Raw genomic sequence first — 24,924 nt, 5'->3', positions numbered from 1 at the left:
ATTCCAAATTTCTAGAATATAATACACATGTGGAGGTTTCCATTTCAATGAAAGAATGTAGAGTTATTTTGATAAATATCAATAATCAAGAGATGGAGCTGTTATTCTGAAAGAAACTGGTAAATTACCGACAGGAACATTACTGTATTTATTCAACCCTCTATATAGTTAACTATAACGTTTTAATGAAGCCATTTTATAATTTATTATATTTTATTGATTATAATGAAATGAGAACAAATACTGACGATAAATAAAGAATACAAAAAACTATACAATAGCTACAATAAAGAATTTAAATTATCTGTACAAATTTGATTTTGTCAATGGGAAAATTCAATACTTTTTTCAGAAGAATAAGGTTATTTAACTTTTCATTATCCAATAATAAGAGCTTGTATAATAATATAAGGTAATCCAAGACTATTCAAGAACTTGAGCTATATATTAAATACAGTAGAAGCAGAGGCAAATTATAACAAATTTTGTTAAGTTTTGGGTTATAAGAAAAAAAAAACTATTCAACCTGAGTTTTTTCAAAAATTTAAGATAATAATTCTTTATACAATATAATATTGCGTAACAAAATCAAGCTCTATTGGTTCACATCCATCATTCAAGAAAAGGTTTTGAGCTCCAAAACCACAACAATTCATAGGTAGTATTTTTCTTTTGAGCTTTCAACTTTCAAGCTTAATCCTACGATCATCAACTTTTCATGTTGAATTGATACAGAATTTAATTGATCAGACAAACTAGCAATACCTTCTCATCAATATTTTTTATCCTTTCATACAAGAATCACAAGAGTTATTTTCAAACACTTTATTGCAAATTATTAGTTCTATAGTAATCATTACACATTATTTACAATCTCTTAAAAGTTATTTAATAAACTAGTTTTGGCACAAATATACATGAACTAAGGTCAAATCAGTAGGTACTTTGATTTGAATTAAAGAGTTGAAATGGAAAATGGTAAATTCAGTGCCTTATTTTTTTCTAATTTGTATTGAAATAATAAATTACATCCTTCATCTGCACATAGATTCACCTAGGTGGCCCAAAATGCAGTCCAAGAAGACATTACAATTTATTGAGCATAAAAAGTAAATATAGCTAAATTTTACCAATTTTAATATATTTTTCAAATTTTCAGATTTATTCACACTAATAAATAAATATACCGTAAATACAGTGCTTTTGAGCTGACATAAATATTCATGATGTCTCGTATCTTAGTGTTGGAAAAAGTCCTTTTTTAATACTATTATTACTTGAACTAAGATGACACATTATTAAAATTCCATAAAGAATTATGTACGTTTGGTTGATGATAATGGGCCTATAATAGTATTTATTATAACAAATAAATAGTAGGCCTATGTTTGTAATATTTCATGTAGAAGTTCAGAAATCATGCTTTCCTGAATCCATCATTTTTACAAAAAGATTATCAGAATTAGAAATATCATTTTATTTTTAAAGTATAAATTATCTTAAAAGAGAATGATATGATGGAATGTAAGGTTATCAAATCTTATTTATTGTGACAGATTATCCAAATTATTTCTGTCAAAATTATAATAGAAGCCAATAAAATCAATCATAAAGTACTTTAAATGGCTATTGCTTCACATACTCAACGTCATTAACTAAACTTACCATTAAATTTGTTTAGTCATTAATGAATGGAAAATTAATTTATTTATAAGGAAACTTCTTTCAAATCCGAATACTTCAAAGTCGCTTTGTTGATGATTGTGGAATAAATTTGAGAAGAAGAGCAGAACCTATTTTCTACTTAAATCAAATGTTCTCACACAAACATCTTATTATAAGTTGTTATAAATTGAATAATCTTTTAAATATTGAGTTCTTGGATGTATATGGTAACTAAATAAATAATTATAAATGTTATCGATAATGATTAGCTGTTTACTCGCAATTCTATTATGATATTTCTCGTACGTTTATGAATAGCAGAAGAGTCATAAATGTAAGTCTGAAGTGTAAAGTGACTTCTCTTATTCCACCCCTTCAATATGAATGGCATGAGTTTATATTCAGTCGAGGGTGGTTACTGGTCAACAGAATGATGGAGAGTTGACGCTTCAAATCAATGTTCTTGAAAATGTTCACACTAATCTATTCAACTAGAGTTTGTCATTTCTTTCCTAGTAGTGGATCGAATGCTGTTCCATGGATGTTGTTGCTGAATGCTCCTGGACCGGACTGACCTGTGGGCGAGCCACTGAAGTCGGCCCACTTGGTCAAGTCTATGTGAGGAAGTATGCTGCTTCTGCATGGAACTCTTGGATTACTGAAATTCATTGCAAAGAATATAATATTATTTGTAAACTTAGTGCCGTTCACACAATATCTATTAAAACTCAATTTTGGTCAAAGATTAATTGATTTATCCAATATTCATCAACAGTATACAACACAAAAAATATCCATTAAAATAATTTTTTTCTGGGATGTTCACACAAATAAATACCTTAGAAATGAATCTTTCTATAAAATAGACTTATAGATTAAATATACTGTAGCCTATATAAAAACAAATTACAGACAGTCAGATAGATTGATATTCAATCCCAAAAAGATCGATTTACAAAAAAAAATCTTTAAGTACTCAAACACTGTTTCAATACAAACATCAACAAAAATTAAAAACAATCCCAAGAATCTAAGCTAAATAACTTTTTAGGAAATGGTCTGCATGGTCAAATGCCTGTGTGCAAACCAGAGTTGCAATCTCAGATTTTCACAGAGCAAGGAAACACTAATTTTGATGCATTCAGAAGCTTATTGACTATTATCACCACATTCAGTGAATTATTGGGCAGCTTAAAAATAAGATTGATTAGTGTATTCTAATGTAGACCTATTCAGAATCTATCTGCGAAAAAATATTGTTGTGTCGTAAGTGATGTAGTGCAGCCTAGACGTACAATGATAGTGTGTTACAGTAGTAGGCCTATTGTCAGATGATAGTACTATTTTCTGGCATATTTTATTGGCGATTTATTATGGAATGTAAGCTAATGTAAAGTGAATTCGTTCATTTTGTCATGCATTTCTCATATGAATTGTTATTCAGTATTGAAGTAATCATTATAACTGTTATAAAATTTGCTTGAAAATTTAAATAGAAGAATAATTATTGTGCTAAACAATAAGTGGTTTCTAAACTGGAGAAGAGTTTGGATACATGAATGAAACAAAATATAAATTTTGAAAGTTTCATAGACAGTTATGCATCATTTTATTACTGTATTTCAAAGTGGAAAAAAATCAAATTGAACTTACATTTCATGGTCAGGCAAGACCATTGGGTAGACTTGGATAGTGTCTATTAGATCAGTGTTATCGCAAATTATTCTCGCCAATTTGATTTTCCTTATTTCCTGCAGTTGCTCTGAAAAAATAAAACACATACCGTAATCAATAACTAACTACCTATTTGTTGTTCAACAGTTCAACTTTGAAACCATAATACTTTCCTCACTCTTATCTGAAAATACTTCATAATTTCATTATTCACTGGATTCTGTTGTGAGTTAAATTGAAATATAGAAGCCCTTTAATGTCACATGTACTCAACATGAGTACTAAATCTCTCTTACGTGTTGGAAGATTGCAGTCGATTTAATACGAATTATAATCAAGCATCAAAACTACTGACTATTAATATTTATCTTTGCTAGATATGTTACTCAGAATCGAGTTAGAGGCTAATGCTGAAATTCCACTTACAAATCACGCAAAATTTGCTGAACTGTTTAAAAAAGTTAGCCATAAGGTCTACTTCCTCAATTGTGGTCAAAGTAGAGGATAAATCCGATGAACTAATCTATAAAATATTAACAAGCCTCAGATGATTATTTGTGTATCATCCTCATCCTCAGCAGAAATGATTATTTTTCACTATTGAGTAATAATCTGAGGCCACAGAGAATAGAATTATCAGACATTTTTAATACAGTACTTGAATATATGAACATTAGTTGGGTGTTTTAGTTGTGTATGAAAATAAAGAATGTTTTGCTGACCAGGTGTGAAAGATGATGGCTGATTGGGCAGCTCATACCAGAACCGATCACCTCTCCTGGCGTAGCTGAACTGAGTGGCTATGATGCAGCCGAAAGTCGGTCCAATCATGCTGCCTGGTAGCGGCCGCTCCGACACTCCTCCCGACCACAAGTCCACATCCGATGGGTGGCTGTAATCATCAATTGTTCAATACCTGTTCTACCTCTCAAATATTCATCAATATTCATCACATTTGTCATTACTTCATCAATAACATGACACTAAAACGACTTATCTTAAAAGTCTGATTTTTTTAAAAGTCAAACTCTACTCCACTCAAATTCAAATTTGTTTGATAATATGCAAATAACAGATTTTTTTTCAAATCAATTTTTTTACATTTTTACAATATATACAGAGCATGAAATTACATAGTCACTGAAACAATTAGCATATAACTAAAAAACACAATCATACCCAGAAGAACATTAACAAAAATCGAATATACATGGAAAATAATCCCAAAGGTTACAAAAACCTGTTTGGGCCGAAAAAAACTACTTAAAATAAAAAAGAAATTATATATAATATACTCATCTCAATTATGAATAGCTATGCCAATAATTTTTATACTAAACTTCTGATATTATTAGAGAAAATGGATAGTCGACCAATATCAGTTAGTGAAGACTGTTTTGGGCTTACTGCCTGTAGTCTTCCTTGTTTTTGTAATAAATAAATAAATATAATTTAAAGCATCAATCCATCGATAATGAGCTCAAATATAGATACTGAAATACCCCATTGAGAGAGAATGGACGTTTGAGAAATTTATAGGAATGGTGTAGGTAGGCCTACTATTTATATAGTTCTCAACACTTACTCATAAACAGTTGTGTAACGGTTTATTGTTGTATTCGGCATAGCTCCAAAAAGACCGTCAAAGGAATGAGCACCTGGTAGTCCACAGAATTTCCTAGAATGAAAGAGTTAAAAATGTGTACAAATCTTCAATATTATTGAAACATTTGGGCATTTATTAATCCAATTATGTGTAATATGCACTGGAGAATAACGTTGAATATTCAATATTTGATAGTAGAACTAAATTTCATGGAAATAGACAAATCTTCAAGATTACTATATTTCCTTTTATTTTATATACCATTTTAACATGCTCACTGAAATAGAATCAATATAGAACCTCTAAAATCAATGCTAATGGAAACCTTGTCATCTCTTTATAAAATAGCTTTTTCATGCAACACAAAATATAGGTACATTTCTGAAACTCACACACTAGCAATATTCCCCACATATTTTGCAACTATTTTCATCATCATTACAGCAATATTAAACCTTTCATCAATCAAACAACAGAGAAATGGAATGATTTATGATGTGATTGGTTTGTTTACCTGAACTCCATGTATCCTGGAATTCCAAAGTCTCTTCCTCTTTGCATATTGAACGCGACAAGATCCATTCCAAAGTGTCGTCCTGGTTTCTTGAATAAGTTGTTGGTGACCTGTGTATAATTAATTAATTAAAATCTCAATCAAAATCTGTGCTGGATAGTACCCACTATTTATGTATTATGTAAAAGTTATTTCATGTGTACAGGCTACAACAGGTTTGCAGTATATTGTTTTGTGTGCGATAATGTAGTCAATTCATTTTGCCAAGAGCAACAGGGAGTGTTAGGTACTTCTAGAAATCAACTCCTCTTGATTTTTTTTCCTTTGGGGTGATCTTGAAGGGTTTAGAAAATTTTCATACAGTTAGGGAAACATGCCGTTCAATCAATACATTTCCTGATGTTCATTGACAACTTAATAAAATTCTCATAATAATATATAACCATTGAAATATTTATACTGTAACAAATATTTTTTTATCCAGCAAGACACTATAATCTTCTGTCAGGAATACTTGTGGAACATAATATCCTCAACAGAATATTACATGGATTTATAATAAATACTAGAATAATTGAATAAGTTAGAGGTTAAAGCTTCTCTTAACTTTTGAGGCACAATTGAATTTTTGAATTATATAATAAATAAAAACATAATAATAAGGAATAATATCTTACTTCTTGCGTTACTGAATCATCCATGGCTTGTGCTACTTGATTCATCAGCCCCATGAAGTATTCATCAATCACACCAGCTCTGTACAAGTCGTATGGCCGTCTGATCAGGTCTGATAATCTCTTTGAAGCTGAAAATTTAAGAAAGCATAAAACCAGTAGATTGCACCAAGACATTAGTAAGACACCAGTATTTGTAAAAATGAGTGGTTGGCTATTTATATAGCCTTAAATTGATAATTTCGGTGATTGTTAGTTGTATTGGGATTCAATTATTACTGATGATGGAAGATTGTAAAATTTTGTTCAGTTTCAGAGTGAATAGGAGACCCAGCAATGTTTAAGAGAATCTTGTAAATTGATAAGTAAAAATAAATTGAAACATAATTTTCAATTTAATTGGTTATAACAGGAATATCATTTATCATTTCCACCATTCTAATGTAATGTACATGGGATAACATGGTTCACTTTAACATGGGAAAAAAAAAATATTCTAAGTTTGTACTCTCAAAACGTGACTGGAGATAATTTGTGCACTAAGTGACATATTTATATGGAAGTATTAATGTATTATCATAAGAACCTATGAATTTGTGAGCCTTGCTCCATCTTTCTACAGCTGTTGGTAATAGAGTGTGGCCAAATCTAAAAGCTGCTGCAGAAAACGCATCAATTATATTTGGATTCACTTCAGGATCATATCCATCCCAGTAGCCCTGAAATATAAAGCAAGATATTAAGTACCATAGTTGATTTAATTTTTCAACAAAATATGCGAGAATGATTGCACTCTCCTTAGATGACAGTTGACAGATTATATTAATATAAAATTATTAATTGTCTTTTTCAACTTTTGAATATGAATTAAAATATAAATTTAATAATTAATTATTCAAAAAGGGTGCTTAGAGTTATATTTTTATTTATAAATTATTAATTTTCTGATACTCACAGTTTATGAGGAGAAGAATCTATGTATGTTAGAATGCAAATGATTGAACATTCTTTTTATTTCTTGGCTTTCACGAAAATAATGAGACATGCTCCCAAAAATTATTAAGCTGAGCTTTATTTACCTCATTAACTAGAAAGTTTTTCTCGTAATATAATCATTATATTAATATGAAGACTTTTCTCAAAACTACTGGAAAAATACCAGAGTGAATTAATTGTGCTAGCGAGATAATATAACCAGTCGGTTAAATGACAATCCTGATTCCTGTTGTATGAAGAATTTCTACAAAGTCATGATTAATCCATATAACTTGTCTTACAAATCTAAATTTCCCATGGACTACATCATTATCATCTTCATGAAAATAAAAATTGTATGTTTGGATGGATTTTTCTAATTTTCCGAAGGAATTGAATTGAGTAGGCCTACTCATAGATTTTTAATCTGACAAGAGTCAGAAATATCTGGTAATTGTTGAGAACATGACTGAATAGAGTAAAATTTTTCTATTTTTTACTGGATGATGAATTCAAGCTTGAAATGAAACTATACCTCTTTCTGTAGTAGAAGACCAAACTTCTCCATGATCTCTTTTCCTAGAAGAATTGGAAGGAATTCGTTGTAAGTAATGTGTTGTATCTCTGCAATGACAATTCTTCTGGCCTCCTGTTGAAAAATCAATATTCCATTAAATAAAGTGCTAGTAACATCATCAATCTCCATACGAGCCAATACGAAAGAAAAAGCTTCTCTTCAGCATACCCGATACCCTACCATGTAGGGGATTCGCTTTTTAATTGTAAATTTGTGTTTTACGGATGTTTGGATTGCACTTGAGTCTGTTTAAAATGAGTTGAGAATTGGCTTTCCATCCGAAGAGAGAACAGCGTTCAGCATTGCCAAATTGTGTAAATTTGCAAAATTCTCACATTTCGAATTCAACCACAGAATTATATGCAGATATCATCTCCGATATTCCAGTAGTGCTGAAAAGTTTCAGGGTTGAAGGAAATTAAATTCGTCCTTGAAAAGAAGAGGATAAATAAGTTACTCCGACTACTTTTGACGATTGGAAGAACTTCAATTATTTCTTTGTAACTTACTCGCTTCCACCACCCTCTTATCTTCGATCTTGGATTTTTGTGTCTTTTTTGAGCTCATGGGGGGAACGGGTTGTAACCTGGGAGACCCCCCCACCCCTACACTAAATCAATGGATGCGTTCAATCTCTAATGAATTTTTTATGCCCTCCACATTCATATTAAATGCACTGGATATAATTTCACTATCATCTTGATCAAAAAGTTTGATTTTGTTTTCTTGTACACTACTCTAAAGAACGAAAATGGAAATGTTTAAACATTATCAGTAAGATGGGGACAGTCGCAGTATTTTTGGATTTATCTATATGGGCCCACATATTTTTAAATAAATAAATAATACACATGATTTTAATGGATGATAATAAGTAAGTATATGGATAAATATATCGTTATTGGATATGTATTTACCTGATAAAGAGTTTCATCATCCCAGTGGGGATTGATTTGAGACAGGGCATGTGCCAGCCTGTTGTGTTCTCTGGCCATAAGTGTGTGCATGCAAGCAAGCACGAGTTGCTCATTCACTCGAATTTCTCCTGCAACATAAAACTTCTTGTTCTTATCGAGTAAATAAGCAAGCAGATCAATAGAATAAAATGGAAACGAGTTCCATGGAGTTACAGTTTAGCAAATACATGACTGAGCTACAAGGTACTCGTAGCTTTCATACTCCAATTTAGCATTTATTCATTTACATTTCATAATACACAACTCATTATAACTTACATGATACATGATCATAAAAGGACCAAGGCCTAGCCCAGAACTGTCCTCTTTCCCAATTTTGAGCATTGGGAGTAAGCTCTGCTGTATTCAAGTTGTAATCAACTCTTCGCTTCATAAAATTTATGTTTGCTCTCTTTATGCTCACGTTATAAAAATACTCAATGATCTGTGAAGTTTTAGACACGTATGAAGATGTATAAGGACAGGTATGATATCCATTCCCGTTTATTTCAAGCATCCAGTGAGAAAGCCATCTCTGATGTATTGAAAAAATAGATGTATGCTCCCATGTAAATTTTGAGATAAATTATATTATGAACTCTAGTCTCTGATAATATGATGATTGACTCATAAAAAAATATGTATTGACTAATAAATTTTTCCCTTTTGGAGCTTACCTGCTTCAAAACAGAACTGAGATCTGTTAGTTCTTGTACAGCCTTCATCGGGAATATCGAGTTTCATTGGTAGCAAGTCTTTTAGACCGTATTCTGAGAATACTGGGTTCATCCTCAAAAGACCTCCATATCCGCTGCGTAAATGTCTGTAAAAAATGTTGACATTTTCAACAATTAGATATATTGGTTTTTAAATTGATAGTAGCCTATACATAATTTGTATTATTATGCTGCCAGATAATATGGCATTCATTGAACATTTAAAGTTAAGGAGACATTCATAATATGACTTTAGAATGGTTCAAATATAAACTGTTTACGAAACGTTCGAGTGTTTTGAATGTAATTCAGCGAAATAAAATGGATTTATTACCTGGCAAACTGCTCAGACACTCCATAAACAGTATTTGCGTCGATAACACCAGTTAACGTGTTGAAAGGTGTCCTTGAACCTGAAATATTGGTTAATATCACATTATTGATGAAAATTCTCTAAAAATGTATTTTCATAATCTTACTAAATTTAGTATCCGATGATGTATGTAGATGTGAATCCTTCAAAATGTTCAAATGCTAATGAAGGAAAAAGGCGTACGGTACGGTATTACTTACACTGGCGTGGTTAGTGTATAATGAGCTAGCTGAATTCATGAGGGAGACTTTTTCATCTCTGGAGTTCTCAATTTTTATTGGAACAGGTAATTCAATTACATAAACATACAAGCAATTCATGTAGGCAAAACACGTATTTGTAGATATATTATTCTGTACTTATTTAATCATGTATAGCATGTAGAAATAAGTCCAAGTAAGAAATTAAATGTGGAAGAAAGACAAAGCAGGCAAATCTTCTTCTACGCCAGAATTTAAAAAAATGCAAATTAGAAAACTTCAGAAAAACAAGCTAGAAGTTATCAATAATCGAATTTTGAAGAGGTTATAATAACAGAACGAAGAGAATATTATGAAGGCGGTTTTAAAAATTTCCCTTGCCACAATATTTTAATCAAAGCGGTCATTGAACCAGTTTAGTATGCAAATTCAGATTTGTTCTATTCTACTTTTTAACATCATGGTATCAGTACGGCAATTCAGCATGCTTGTACAATGTACCCGTAGTATTTAGTAAGCCAACATGCCTACATGGAGAACAATAATTCTCACATACCGAGAGTTAAATCTATTGAATTCCAACTACAATGGAATCTTACAATAAAAAAATTCTACTGATACATTTTTCATCACCAAGGTACTTGATTTGTGTTTGAAAATTTGATGAAATATAATTCTAATCCAAATAGGTATTAGAGTGAGAAGCAATAATAATACAATTTTCTCTTTATACTTTTTATAACATTATTATACTTTAATATTATTAAGTGGGAAAACTTATGATTTTATTGCCTAGTTATAACTTGATATAAGGTAGGATTTGATATGTGTAAGAGGATCAAGAAGAAAATATTCACCTAGTCTGCATCCAGGACGCACGGCCGGGAATCCTCTGACAAAGTCCTGACATTTGACGCCGAATTTTCTGTAGAAATAGTCATCCTCAGGCACTTCTATGTCCAAGCAGTAGGGGTTCTTGAGGTGGGGAGGTCGGTTGCAGCATTCCTCTGGCTCGTTCTTATTCAGGGGATCTTTAACAATTACATTTGATTGAATTAGACATGTTTTACATTAAATAGAAGTCAATCAATGTAACTTGATGGATGTATCAAAACAATAGATGTAAAGAATAGAATTAATAAGAGGAAAAATTTATCTCTCTGATACTAACATTGATATTGCTCATTGATATTCTGTGTTACCATCATGTAGTCAAGCAACAAATATAAATAAAGCCATGAAATATTATGAATGACATAGTTAAGTCATGAAATAGCTCTTTTCATGTCATATTTTTATTTATACATTGATACATACAATATCATTCTCAATTATGAATGATTGGGAAAGGAAAAACAGGCGTAAAGCCAAAAACTGTTCCTTATGCGATGGTAGAAATGATTTTTTTGCCGAGGATGATGAGTTTCAGGCTTGTTCGTATGTAATGAGATGAGACGGATGATAATGCGAGATGACAGGCCCTACAGTAGGTTCCGAACCACCGGGAAGCGATTCCGGGAATCAACTCATACATGATATGAGGAGTCGACTCTTGAAGTGGTCACCTTTACAACGGGAGCAGCAGATTTTATAACTTATTAAAATTATATAGCTTATCAGCACAATTATTAAGCCATCAGTCGCTTCCCTATGAAATCCTAATCTTCCTAAGAAAATTCAAACTTGGAGGAAAATAATTTAAAATTCTTCACTGAATGACGGAGATCGAACCAAAACATAATTATTGCTTTTACAACTTCCGCCGCTTTTTCGTTGTCACTGAGGCTACAACTCATAAATCAGTCACAACGAGAAAAGAAGTATCCATAGCGAAATGTTTATTAATGTATTCAGATAGCTTCCATAGAATCGAGAAAGGCTTCTAATTATAGGTGTACAAGATGTAAATCTTGGAGCCGCAATAATTCTTAGCCAGTTTTCTCTTATCTCATGGTGGCAACCAGCAGACTCCAGCCGGGTGGAGAGCATACACCAATCCAGTGCAATCTCGACAGTCACGCGTGATTAGAGCAGCAGAGAGGAGGCCGAGATCCGAGAGTAGGGCCATCTTCTCTGCTCTGCACCGGTTCCATATACTGGGCTGCTGAACTCAGCGACTGGGCTCTCATATCGAGTGAAAGTCATCATCATCTCCAGCTACGAGCGATATTATTATTATTTATTGCCACGCTTTTTACTGCCTGTGTCGCAGACACTATAATTTCGTGTTATTATGCAAAGCACTTATCGCTACAAACTAACTTATAGATGTAAACATGGCCATAACTTCCCGGCTACCTGAGCTTGAACTGAATCAGTCATAGTCTACAAGCGACAAAACATGAATCCAGTCCACACACCCTCAAGTCAGTAGCATAGAATGAATTAATGTAGGTTTTGTCATTGATCCTGACAAATCTCTCCTTGGATTTTTACTGTTCGAAAGTAGTCATGAATCTTTTACATTTGTTTACAGGGCAAAAAATTAATTAGACAAATTTTACGAATTTTTTGATGTTGTATACCTCTAATGGAATAGATAAAAAATTGCACATTATCAAGTAATCAATCATGCGACTATTTCTCTGCAGCAGAATAATTATAGTATTTCACAGCATTTCATGTTTCAATGGGTAGGCCTACAGTTGGGTCCCAATATTATCTCAATGGACCGAACTCGTAGTAAATACAGAGAAGGGAAAGGGAAATATAAGAAGAGGAAAGGAACAGAAAGTGAAAAGATAAGAAATTGGAAGAAGAAGAAGAAAAGGGAGGAAGGAAAAGAATCCTTCCTTCTCTGTGTAGTAGGCCTATATACGTGTCTTATATAAAGGGAGTATCTTCGGGATTCAGAATAAGTAGAGAGTTATAGCAAGTTATTTGCCCAATTTTATCTGGGTTCCTTATATTCAGATCTCACTATTTCATTGCTATAATAAAAGTTTAAAATATTAGTATTTCTGTAAAGAATGTAACTGCATGATAACTACTTCTCTCTGGGAAATGGAATATTCAAATTGAAGGGTTCAAAAAACATAGAATAATCAATTAATAAATGTAGGAGAATTCAATTAAATGCTGTCAACAACCCTGAAGACTGCAAATACTGCTGCTATACTGCAAATTCTTGACAACCGAGTGAACTACTACAAGAAAATTATATGAGTTCTAAGTAGTTAACTCTAGAATTCTATCCAAAAATTATTAGTCATCCCGAAAATCGAGAAAGATTCCTCCCAATTGCCGGTTAGACATGCTTTAACCAAACTGACAATCATGGCGTTGTAGGCTGCGTTTCATTTGGAACTTCGTTCAATAATCAATTCATATCATTTAGCATTTGAACAAATGCAATTTCCTATTGATTTACATTCCAAACTATCTTTATTGTGAATGCCTTACCAAGTGGAGTGGCAGTGAGCGTGAAGTCGTGGTCCATGAACTGACCCCAAGCGACAATCATGACGGTGCCGGCGTGTTCATGGTAGCCCTCGTCAGGATGCATGGTACGTGACACGATACGTGGTATTGGCAGCTGTTTGCCCGTCACGCTGATGCGTGGTGTCGTCATGCCATCGCCGAACAGTGGACCCACAAGCCTGCAAACCATACACTCATTCATTCACAAATCAAGACACTACTGTCATAATCATATTCATGTAAAATAATTATTTTACTGATACTGGAAAACCGCAAATGAATAATTGAATAAACCTTCAACATTATGAAAGAGAATCGTCGTTGTCTTCCTTCAAGAAGGAAGATTTTGAAAAGTATATTTTTTGCCTGTTCCGACTTCAAAAATCTCTCGATGCGTGGTGTCACTTTACGTGGTCTGGCCACAAGGTGACTCTTCTTCCAACTGGGAAAGGATTGCCCTGCAAATCCAAACGTTCTCCTTTCGTTCAACATGTTCTTTCTATCAATTCCTGTTTATTAAATTCAAATTTTATATCATAGTAAAAGTGAATATTTTACATAATATAGTATTACATTCATAGCAGTGAATCACATTGGAAACATATCGCAGATTCTATAGTTTCTTATACAGTATTGAATTATTGGAGTTGAGAAGGAGATCAGAATGAGAACAGAGAGCAAGTGAGAGTCATACATAGTATCGATGAAATTTGAGTAATCAAAAATGGAAGGAATCGAAGGGTTAACTTGATCTTATGTCCTAAAAGATAATCGTATTTATATAGATGGAATTAGAATAAATATTAACTTGCGAATCAAGGTTTAAGGTTTCAATCGTCTTCCTTGCATTGAAATGTAAGAACTTCTTCACAATGTGATAGAACGGAGTTGAATTCTTGTGCTAAGTTTTGATGAAAATACTATTCAATCAATCATGTTCGAATTGCAATCGTTTGAGAATGTTTTGCAATACTCACTGTTTGGCAAGCTGAATGGACATGTCGAGTAGCAGCTCTCCAACTGATGCCACTTCGTGTGGTTTCCACTCTCCATGCGGCTGGGATACCTCTGCAAACATGAAAACAATTGGAAATTGTTTAGCAATTGCTGAAACAATATTGAAATTTATCGGAATCGATCAATATCTTTATTTGATATTGATCATGAGAGGATGGAATCACTTGAAAGTAGGTCTACTGAGTTCTTTCATTTAGAATATAGAGTCACGAAGAGTGAGAACTCATGAAAACCAATTCTTAGTGGTCATACAGTTGTTAAAAGGAATTTAAAAGAGGTAATAGAACTAGGAATAAATACAAAAAAAGGACAGGAATCCTATAGTCTGTTCATATTTTGATTAGATGAAATTGAGAACTCATAAAACAACATTCGAGAAAATAGTCAAACAGAATAATTATTCAAAGTCCATTCCCATATCCCATCAAAGAATGAATTCCGTTACTCAATTTTTATATTTTCACTTTCAACTTTCATGGGTCAATGAATTTCCAGTACGGCAGATTTATTTGTTCCCAGTTTATAAAACTATATTCAATAGGCATCAGCTCATAATGAGAATTGCAAGTTGAAAGATACTGTACATTAAAATTGAATTGCAAGATAATAGAGTATACCAATATTGTATAAATTTTTATTTAACACGCTGCTTTCAAAAGACTTTTCTTTTTATAATTCTGATAAATTTTTGCTGAGGATGATGTTCACATGAGCTTCAGTCTTTAGCATGGATAACAAAAATGATGATGATGCATTGAAGGTATTGAGATGCTGCGACAAGAAAATGAAAAACAAATCTTGTTAATAGAGAGTTTCAACCTGCACTGGATTAGAAATGAGTTCATAGAATACAAAGTAGAGTTTGCCTTGCCATTCTCTTTCTATTATTTATAGCAGTCGATCCATTAAGGCGACAGTGATTGCAATTAAGATCTTCGATCCATGTGGTCCGCATCCTGATTTAGAGAAGAGCAAACGTAAACACACAGAGAAAGCATTGAGGAGGAGCAGAAATGGAGAATATAGTATGGAGCGACCTTCGTTCACTTGGCAGACCACCAATTTCTACTCTATTCCTTGATAGGGAAGTAGTTCGTTAAGGTATGAACTTTGAAAGCGAGTAGCTTCACCTGGTCAGCGCCGTACCTGTAGGCTTGTGCGTATGTACTTTCTCACAAGCTATTCAGAGAAAGTGGGGATTGCGAATGAAATTGAAAAATAAATGCAATGAGAAGTAACAATTCTGCAATCCTGATAGCCATATCGATTACCCTGATCCTGGGAATCTGGTTTCGCTCCAATTCCTTGTGCAGGACTTGTATCGAATTGTAAAGAATGTGCAGGACTTGTAAAGAATTTTAAACTCGGACATTAATGTTTGTTTGAAGCATCACATAAAAATAAAATAAAAAGCCATTTCTTCATAAAAATTTATTAGAAATTAGGCGAGTACACAGGATATAGTATTGAATTGGTGAGCTGCAAGAAAATTATATGGAATAATGGATGATGCGAGAAAATTCAGTCAGATGAGCTCCTTTCCATACATTACGGTTGTACAGTACCTACAGTAATGAATTGTTGAGCTTCAAGAAGCTCTTATATTCCTCATACAGATAGAGGAACGAAAACTCAGCAGATGAATGTGAATCATTAAAGTGAATCATATTATTATGTTGCGAACATTTCAAAAATGTTATGAGTGTGATGAATATGAATGATTGGTTCCTTTTCATATAGATTTTCGTCCAAATGAACAAAACTTTTACTCAGTTTTTCGAAGCAAGATCTACAGTGTGACCTAGTGGAAGAAAATTTTTGCTGAAATATGTTATGTTGTGAACATTTCATGAGTGTGATATGCTATTAACATTTAACAAAAAGAACGAACTATATGAGTGTGTATGTTGCTCTAGATTGAAAGTGAGAGTGCAACTCAGTAAATTGCTCCTTTGTTTGAGCAGGTGAAGATTTGTTAAGTGGAGCGAAGACATTCAGACTTCAGACATGGAGACGTGAGCCATGTCATTAACTGGGCAGAGGACCACTTTGAATCTGCTCGCCGAATCAGCGCAGACGTCTTTCAGCAAGCCAATTAGATGCTATTGTCTAACGCCAGCCGTTCTATTCAATGAATTACGCAATAGATAAGAGCTCTAGGATGAAGCGTTGAGAATATCTGGAGCATTGGACAGGATAGATGAGATAGTAATGCGATTGCTTACTAAAATGTCTGTCTGGTAAATTGGACATCCGGAAAAATGTTCTCACAACTTGTAGTGTATAATTTTCTAGTGCTGCGGACAAAACGAAATCTCCTTCCTTATCGACTCTCTCAATAGACAGAGATCAATCTTCTGAGATTGATGGAATGATGAAGTCTTTTGAAATGTTATAATCTAATAGGTTTGTACGGTGTGTGGTTTCTATCTATATATTGTAGTTACATATTTTTGGATTGTTAAAGGTGTACTGGGATGATATCATGTACTGATCTTCGTGGAGATTAATGCCCCATGAATCGATCTCATTAGCTGGAAATAGTTTCGATTATTGTAGGTTGCAAATCATTCAGTTTTCTAGTATAAAAAGTATTCCAAATCACTATGATTGATTTTGTTGGGAAATAGTTTCGATGATTTCAAACATTCAGTTATCTGGTTAGAGAAGTACTCCAAATCGCTATGAATGATTTGGTACGGATAATTGTGAGTCATATTAAGTAATATTATTGTAAGAAAATTTTACTCACGTATTCTCTTTCTGGCTTCAATGTATGCATGATTGACTGCATCGTAAGTGATACAGGTCCCTGAACCTCCAGCACCACTGTAACATAAATTACATAAGCCGTTATGACTCATTCAGCATCGACAAATAATAGACATATCTATAACATTTATTTCTAGTTATACATATTTACATTTTGTGATGATTGAGTAGTCAAACTCTTGAGTAAAGACTCGTCACCCAATTCGGATCAAAAAATTTTCATTTCGATTTACATCATTTAGACCCAAGTCATATGGCGAGTTTTTTTCTTTGGCGTTCAAAGAAGCGTCTGACGAATCGTAGCATCAATCAGTGTAACTCAATAGAGCTGAACACACGGTAGTAGCAGCGGTGTCAAACGATTCTTCAGATGATTCGTTGCTAGGTTTCCTTTCATCTTTTCAATCGTCGCACTGACGCTCCGAGGCAGCCTCGGCACCACATTTCGTGCTAGCAACTCTGGCTAATGGAGCTGGACACATGTTCGTGTAATAATACGCACAGAATGAGTTGATTATGCTCATTTTCTCCGTTTTGTATTCTTAAAAATATTTTTAGTGCACAGCCATCAAGATGATTTGAAATGTAATGGACAACACAAGACAAACATTAATAGAATGAAAAGGAAACTGTCTTGTTATCCAATAATCTGAGTCCAAAAATAGAAATGTAATTGAATTAAAAGTGAGAGATTGAGGAATCTCATGTGCGCTCTACCACACACTGAGAAATTAAGGTCCATTCTATTACTCAACTCTAAACGGTTGAAATTAAGAATAAACTTTGTAAACTCACTCGATTGAGCGATTAAAATATTCTATTTATTTCTTTCGCAGTAATGAAAGGAATAATTATCATAAGATTCAATTGGAACAGATGATAAAATTGCAATACTAACAAAGGTCCACCCCTGAGCGTGTTGAGGTGGAAGTCAAACGCACTAGACCTCCCCGGACCGTCCAGCCGAAGGGCGCACTCCCCACCCCCATCGGAGGGTGCGAACTGTATCGCTGACGACCAAGCCACTAGACCCAGTAAAGCCGCTGGCACACGGCTGAAACATACAAACAAGGAATATTGATAGAACATCAAGTGAGAGGTAATAAGTGATCAAGAATTGAGTTGAAAACATTTTTGGAAGGCTCTGAGCTAGCAACACAGCGACAACTCAGTTTCAGTTGTTGGTTGACAACTGAAAAGCTTGTCAATTTATACAATTTTATTTTCAAAAAACGTTATATTACATAAGTATAGTGAATCATTCGAATGAACAACAATTATTTGATATAATCAAATTTCACAAATTTGGCTCCTTGATGAAAATGAAATAATGATGGTTCAACATTCAAAGTAGTTGGCGGATGTGAGAAGGAACAATAAGATGTTAAAACAGAAGCTCCGAATTAAAAAAAAAATACCAGCATTGCCCCTCCGGACAAAGACATATTTTGAATCCATCATTTGAAATGTGCAGTACAGAATTCAAATGGGATGATCTTCATGAAATTATTTGCGGTTGTAGTTAGACTAGAGGAGACTTACGAGATACTCGACATGTTATGACTTGTTAACAAGCTAGACATAGTTGCCCGTCTAGAATAAAGCGTCTTTATTAAAATTTTCCTTCTCCATCATCATCATCAAAACTCTCAAGTTCCTGTCCGTCAGGAATCTCACATCGTTTTTTAAGTTTCTTGTTATCCTGGGTCTGCACAACAGCTAATATCATATTCCACACGTCGCCTTCTCATACAGACACAAAACGCCAAATCGATGAGATTTGATTAGAATGATGGTCTTTTTTTCCCGCTCGAGTTTGAATTTCACTGGAAAACGTTTTTACAGAAATCACTATTCTGAAGTTATTATATCAACTAACACTGGATGTAAAAAAAGTTTAAACATAGTGAAGCTTCATTTACCAGAATAGCAGTATCAATTGGGTACACATCAATTGTTGAGAAATAACCAACATTATTTCGGAAGTCTATTCACCAATATATTCATTCATCGAATATTCAATACATTCGATTAGAGATCTACCTACCGTTATATATAAAAGACAATTCCGATAAGTATGAAAGGCATGGTATCTAGGTAACCTTTATTAATCTGGTATCCTTTATTATCAATTTGTGAAGACGAGAGATGAACATGAATGAGTGCGACAGGCGTATGATGGAGGGAGATCCGAGTGACCGATCCGTCTGAGTGACGAACAACGCGATTCGTCCTTGAGCTTCGGCGGCCGTGACATTGCCCAAACAAGAAACAAGAAGAGGATATTCTTTCCTTGAGCCGACCGACAGCTTTCTCTTTTACGAGCCAGTGACGTGTGCGACTGCGACCATCGTCCATCTCAGTCGCAGCTGCCACGCGGTTTGTCGCCGTCGTTCAAAGGAGGTGACTGAGCTCAGAGATAACAACGTTCGCCGTTCAAGTGAAACTGTTGACGATGAGGAGAGCAACGGAACAACGGGATCCACTTATGCAACCGGTTCCTTCCCCAACGGTTTTATGTCGGCACTTGCTTTGCCAACCTACAGTCAGCTGACCCATCTCTCTGACCCGGTCATGACCAATTCATGTTCATGTCATTGTCCCACTGTATGAATCCCACTAGAATAGCGATCATGCCCCACTAGAATACCATGTATTCTAGGTAGCCTACATTGGTCCCACTGTTCATGCATACATCTGCTCGACTACATCTGTGAGTCGTTGTTTAGCTTCATTGAGTTGTCTAGATATGTTGTAAATTTGTATAACAAAGTCGGAATAATAGAGAATTCGCCAATTTTATGATTGGTTTCCATCGTTTCAGACGGCTGAAGCCTTGACGTTATCAAAAAACCTGTATATCTTGATATATCAGCTTTTAAGTCATATATACTACAATAGAACACGTATATTATCCCAATGACGCACACTGCTGACCTTTTTTTGGGATCTGATTTTGTGATTTTCTACCCTCCCCCCAAGAATCGAGCGTCCAAGGGTCCCCATTCCGGCCCGTATTCATTAGGCTATTATATAATAAAACACATTTTAATAAATGGAACTGTTGATACATGCGTTCTGTCAACTGTGCCTCAAGTATGTCATGCTTTTTATGGAAATACATATTACGTTTTATTCTCTCCCAATCATAATAAAATTCTATTCAATGATTGATTGAATGAATTCATTTACTTTCCCTGGTCTTACTATCCTCTAATCCCACGACTCTGTTTAATAAACCCATATACAATGGGGAAGATTAGGTAGGTACTACACGATAAAAACTCTAATAAAGACGTGAAAAGCTTGTGAAAAGGTCATTACATATTCCATTACATTTTAACAACAAAAGCTACATGAGTTTATCATCTTTATGACTCAAGACTCTAGCTTGGCAGTTTTTTCACATAGTGAGAGTTATTCAGAACCGCAGACTTGCAGCAATGCATGAGGAATACTAATGGGAACTCCTTCTAAGAGACTGCTCCTTCAACTTCTTCTGTAACTCCATTCCTCATGTCTTAATGATTTTAGGGATGATATAGTATGATTGATATTTTCATTAGAAACGATTGAATAGACACAACAAACAATGAATGAAATGATTTTACTCCGAAAAAAATAAATTCTGAAATGCTAATAACTAACGAAGCTATCCACTTGCTCACCGCCATCAACAAAACTGAATAGTTCCAAGAATACACAGAAGAGCTCAATTAAATCGATAAGAATATAAAAACCAAAGTGAAAGCCACGTGAAATAGGCATTTGTTTCAAATGAGTGGAAGATTTTTCAAATGGATTTCAATACATGCTTTCTTGATTCGTTGCAATATTGAATTACGGGGAAAAGTAATAGTAGTATTCATTCATCAATTCCATGTAGAGGTACTATGATATTATTATTCAAGATGCCTAGAATTCTGAACATTATCGGACATCGACTGTATATTTAAGTGTAGCTTAGAACGCCCCGTACATAAGTAATACAAAGTTGTATACACTATAATACAATGTTGCCAGCTATTAAGTGGCCACTCAAGTGGTTGGACGAGTAGAAATTCCAATCAAGCTGTCCAATCATTCAACTCATTATGTCGTTGGTCGGTCTCTGTCTCTGAGCTGTTGCCAACGCCAAGTAACAGCAAACTTGATTTTATCGCAAACTGTTCAATCAAGCATCAAGCAAGGAACTAATCCGAAAAGTGCATTCTCACCTACGGTAAAACAGTTTCACTGCCTCTCTGAGAAATCTCATACTGTAATTGAACGAAAATAATCTATGGATTGTAATTGTATATATTCTAGAAATAATAATAACGTCATATTGTCTGTACACCTCTCCTTGATGTTCGTCAATTGTGATTCTAGAATCTTGTAAATTGCGAAGGTCTCTGTTAGTTTCTAACAATTTTTCCTCTCTTGTATGAGTTTTCTAAATATTGATGGGACGTCCAGAGAGGCCTGGAAACGTCCTTCAATTAATGCTCACTTTTTCGAGTAGTAGTCTTGGTTTCTCCACTTCAGATCACTATAATAAATGTTTCATACATCAAGTCTACATTTAGAATTATAAATTGTATGAAAGAAAAGATCACGAAGAGAGTTGACCAAATGGTACTTTCCGGGTGAGATTAGTCCGTTTCAAACGAGAATACAAATTATCACCAAGTCGATGCAGAAGAAAGTTTGAGGTCACGGAGCATCATCTAAAAGTTTGATGAAGGCGGGACAACGTTTATCGTCCATTAAACACGAATACTCCAAACTTGGTAATGTTTCTTGCTCGAGTTTTTCTTTTCAAATATATCTATTCCCTTCCTCTTTACTTGTGAACTGTTGATGGCATGATGTATGTCAATTGTCTTGATAATTCTCAAATAACCATCATAAATCTAAAAATAGTCAGTGACTTTTATTTTCACCGTGTTAACACGACAACCAGATCTACTTTCACTTTCAAATTTAATAGCCAAGCTTTCGCAATTTCATCGATCAGATCATCTGCATGATGTGTCTGGCAACTTTAGTAATAACAATCATGTTTCATCGAGAGGATGCTTAACATCATTTTCGTTTGTTCATCACTTCGATAAGCAGTATCAGGAACATTCGAGTGATTTCAAGTTTATACACTGAATTGTGATAATCAATTAACAAGGAAGTTGTCAATTGAATTTTCTGAATAGAATAATGTTGACACTCTCCCAATTATTCTACAAATCTCTTGTACTGGTGAGATGGAATATCACTGAACAAAATGGAGCAAAAACTTATGGAGACAGAGTATTATTGTGGATGGTCTAAGATCTTGGGGAGGCCTAACAACTATGTCCCCTCCCTCTGATTTCTTCTTCTTCTTCTTAAGGTGCCTGTCCGTTTTGAACGTTGGCGATCATATTGGCTATGATGACTTTGTTAGTTGCGCTCCGGAACAATTGAATGGAGGTTTTTCCAAACCAGGCTCTCAGGTTGGCCAGCCAGGATATTCTTCTTCGACCTGGGGCTCTCCTGCCTTCTATTTTGCCCTGCAGTATGCTTTGCAATAGCTCATATCTGCCCTTATTGCGCATTATGTGGCCCAAGTATTGCAACTTCCTGAATTTTATGATGTTAACCAGTTCTGGGGCCATATTCATCCTCCTCAACACCTCCTGATTGGAAATCCTATCAGTCCATGGTATCCTCAGGATTCTCCTATACAGCCATAACTCAAATGCTTGGAGCTTTGCTACTGTGTTTTGCTTTAGAGTCCATGATTCAACACCATACAACAGTACTGAGTACACATAGCACTTCAGTAATCGAATCTTCGTATGCAAGGTGAGGTCATGGCTCTTGAAAACATTGTTATGAAAGCACTTTTGGCTTTTGCAATCCGACACCGGATCTCCTGAGAATTATCCCATGACTCATTAATCATAGTTCCAAGGTAGATATATTGTGCGACCCTATCAATTTTCGTCTGATCAATGTACAGCTCCGCTCCTTGGATGTCATCTTTACTAATGATCATGAGCTTTGTTTTGGCTGAGTTTATATCAAGTCCATAGGTTTTACTCGTTTCTGCAATCCTATTCATCAGCTTTTGCAGGCCCTCTATGGAATCAGAGAACACAATGGTATCATCAGCATAGCGTAAATTGTTAAGCTTCTCTCCATTGATTGAAATACCTTCATTCATATATTCAAGTGCTTCTCTGAATATGTGCTCTGAATATAGGTTGAAAATGATAGGTGATGTATGCAACCCTGTCTAACTCCTCGCAGGATCTTCACCTTTTCTGTATGTTCTCCATCTACTCCGAGAAAGGCTGATTGATTCCAATATAAGTTGGCTATAATTGTTAGGTCTTTTCCATCAATCCCACTTCTTCTCAAGACATACATCATTTTCTCATGTTGAACACGGACGAAGGCCTTCTTGTAATCAATCAGACATGCAAAAACATTACAACCCACATCTCTGCATCTCTGAAACAGAACCTGCACACCAAACAGAGCTTCCCTTGTTCCCACAGCCTTTACAAAACCAAATTGATTGGGTGAAATTTGCTCTTCACATTTGTTATAAATTCTTTTGTGAATGACTTTTAAAAACACTTTAAGCATGTGACTCATCAAACTTAATGTTCGGAAGTCTCCACAGGCTTTTGCACTTGTCTTCTTTGGAATTGCAATGAACTCTGACTCCAATAATTGATTTGGGATTTTTCCTGTTGAGTAAATGTGGTTGAAAATTTTGGTTATTGTCTTTATATTTTCTTCATCCATTAACTTCAAAAATTCAATGGATATTTCATCCGGTCCCGTTGCCTTTCCATCCTTCATCTGCTTCATAGCCGCCTTCACCTCTTCCAATAGAATTTTCGGTCCAGTGTCATCTTCAAAGACAGGCTGCTGTGCTCTGAGGTCATGGAATAAATCCTTTAAATATTGCTCCCACACCTTCTTCCTCTCATCCTTATCAATCACCAAATTGCCGTGTACATCCGCTAATCGACCACTTTTGTTAGAACAGAACTTCCCAGACACTTCCTTTACTTTACGATGGACATTGAAGCTATCATAGCGACTTTGATATAGCTCTATCTCCTGACACTGTTCAACCTTTTCTCTCTCCTTGGCCTCCCTCTGATTTACTTTCTGCTATCTACGTCTAGTGTGTCAGTCAGAACTAGTGTATCGTATCAGAAGGACACAATAGGTCGATTGAAACTTAAATAGAAACTTGACTAGAATGACTAGCGACAAGTCAATAGTTCTAGCCAAAGTACCTAGAATACAATGTTAATACATTGGTTCTAGCTATACGGATACCATTATACAGTATACACCTGACTCAAATCCTAGCTTTGAGTCAAAATTTGCCTGAAAATGAGTTTCAAGTAGTTACATCTTTTTCTGTTATAAATGACAAATCAGTCCAGCTCAATAAACGATTAGATGAAATACCATCAATTTGCATATCCAAATAATTTTGAATTTTCAAAATAGTGATGAGCCACTCCATTGAATGATAATAATGATATCAATCGAATTTCGAGGAACAAAACCAATTTTTTCATATCTTGAACAATAAGCGAGCATATGAACTATATGATTCGAATTCAATTTGAATAAGAAAGGAATACCATATATCCAACTCCTTATCAAGCATAGTTGGGAAAATCATTTGTGGGGACGATGGTTGAAAAATTGTCCATGAATTAGAACGGAAGTTGGGTATTTAATCACTAGAATCAGTATGACGCCTCAAACTAGTCTACTCGGCTTTCTCAAAGT

General features: G+C 34.4%; 2 protein-coding genes across 2 annotated transcripts in view; both read right to left on the bottom strand.

The window, feature by feature from the left end:
* Positions 1 to 127: 127 nt before the first annotated feature.
* Positions 128 to 13,526, bottom strand: LOC111048507 (chorion peroxidase). The gene is made up of 13 exons (XM_039425011.1): positions 13,333 to 13,526; positions 10,788 to 10,961; positions 9,692 to 9,770; positions 9,319 to 9,464; positions 8,603 to 8,730; positions 7,644 to 7,757; positions 6,720 to 6,852; positions 6,137 to 6,264; positions 5,460 to 5,569; positions 4,925 to 5,017; positions 4,062 to 4,231; positions 3,319 to 3,427; positions 128 to 2,323 (listed from the first exon to the last, which is right to left on the bottom strand). The coding sequence occupies exons 1-13, from the start codon at positions 13,499 to 13,501 to the stop codon at positions 2,167 to 2,169; spliced, it is 1,710 nt and encodes a 569-aa protein (XP_039280945.1). The 5' UTR covers positions 13,502 to 13,526; the 3' UTR covers positions 128 to 2,166.
* Positions 13,527 to 14,158: 632 nt separating this feature from the next.
* Positions 14,159 to 24,924, bottom strand: part of LOC120350634 — a 48,293-nt gene continuing 37,527 nt past the window's right edge. Inside the window, exons 2-4 of the mRNA XM_039425021.1 lie at positions 18,038 to 18,193; positions 17,120 to 17,196; positions 14,159 to 14,418 (exon numbers count right to left, since the gene is read on the bottom strand). Of these exons, the coding sequence (XP_039280955.1) occupies positions 14,324 to 14,418; positions 17,120 to 17,196; positions 18,038 to 18,193 (328 nt within the window). The 3' untranslated portion in view covers positions 14,159 to 14,323. The remainder of the gene's footprint in view (positions 14,419 to 17,119; positions 17,197 to 18,037; positions 18,194 to 24,924) is intronic.

This window comes from Nilaparvata lugens, chromosome 1 (genome assembly GCF_014356525.2).
Source record: "Nilaparvata lugens isolate BPH chromosome 1, ASM1435652v1, whole genome shotgun sequence".
NCBI lineage: Eukaryota > Metazoa > Arthropoda > Insecta > Hemiptera > Delphacidae > Nilaparvata > Nilaparvata lugens.
The sequence above is the reverse complement of the archived record's forward strand: the minus strand, read 5'-3'. Positions and strand labels throughout refer to the sequence as shown.

Coding starts and splice junctions, on each gene's coding strand:
- LOC111048507 (XM_039425011.1), bottom strand. CDS start 13,501: ATGACGACACCACGCATCAGCGTGACGGGCAAACAGCTGCCAATACCA. Junction 9,465..9,691: donor GTGTCTGAGCAGTTTGCCAG/GTAATAAATCCA, acceptor CATTTTTTACAG/ACATTTACGCAGCGGATATG. Junction 6,265..6,719: donor CAAGGCTCACAAATTCATAG/GTTCTTATGATA, acceptor TTAAATTTTCAG/CTTCAAAGAGATTATCAGAC.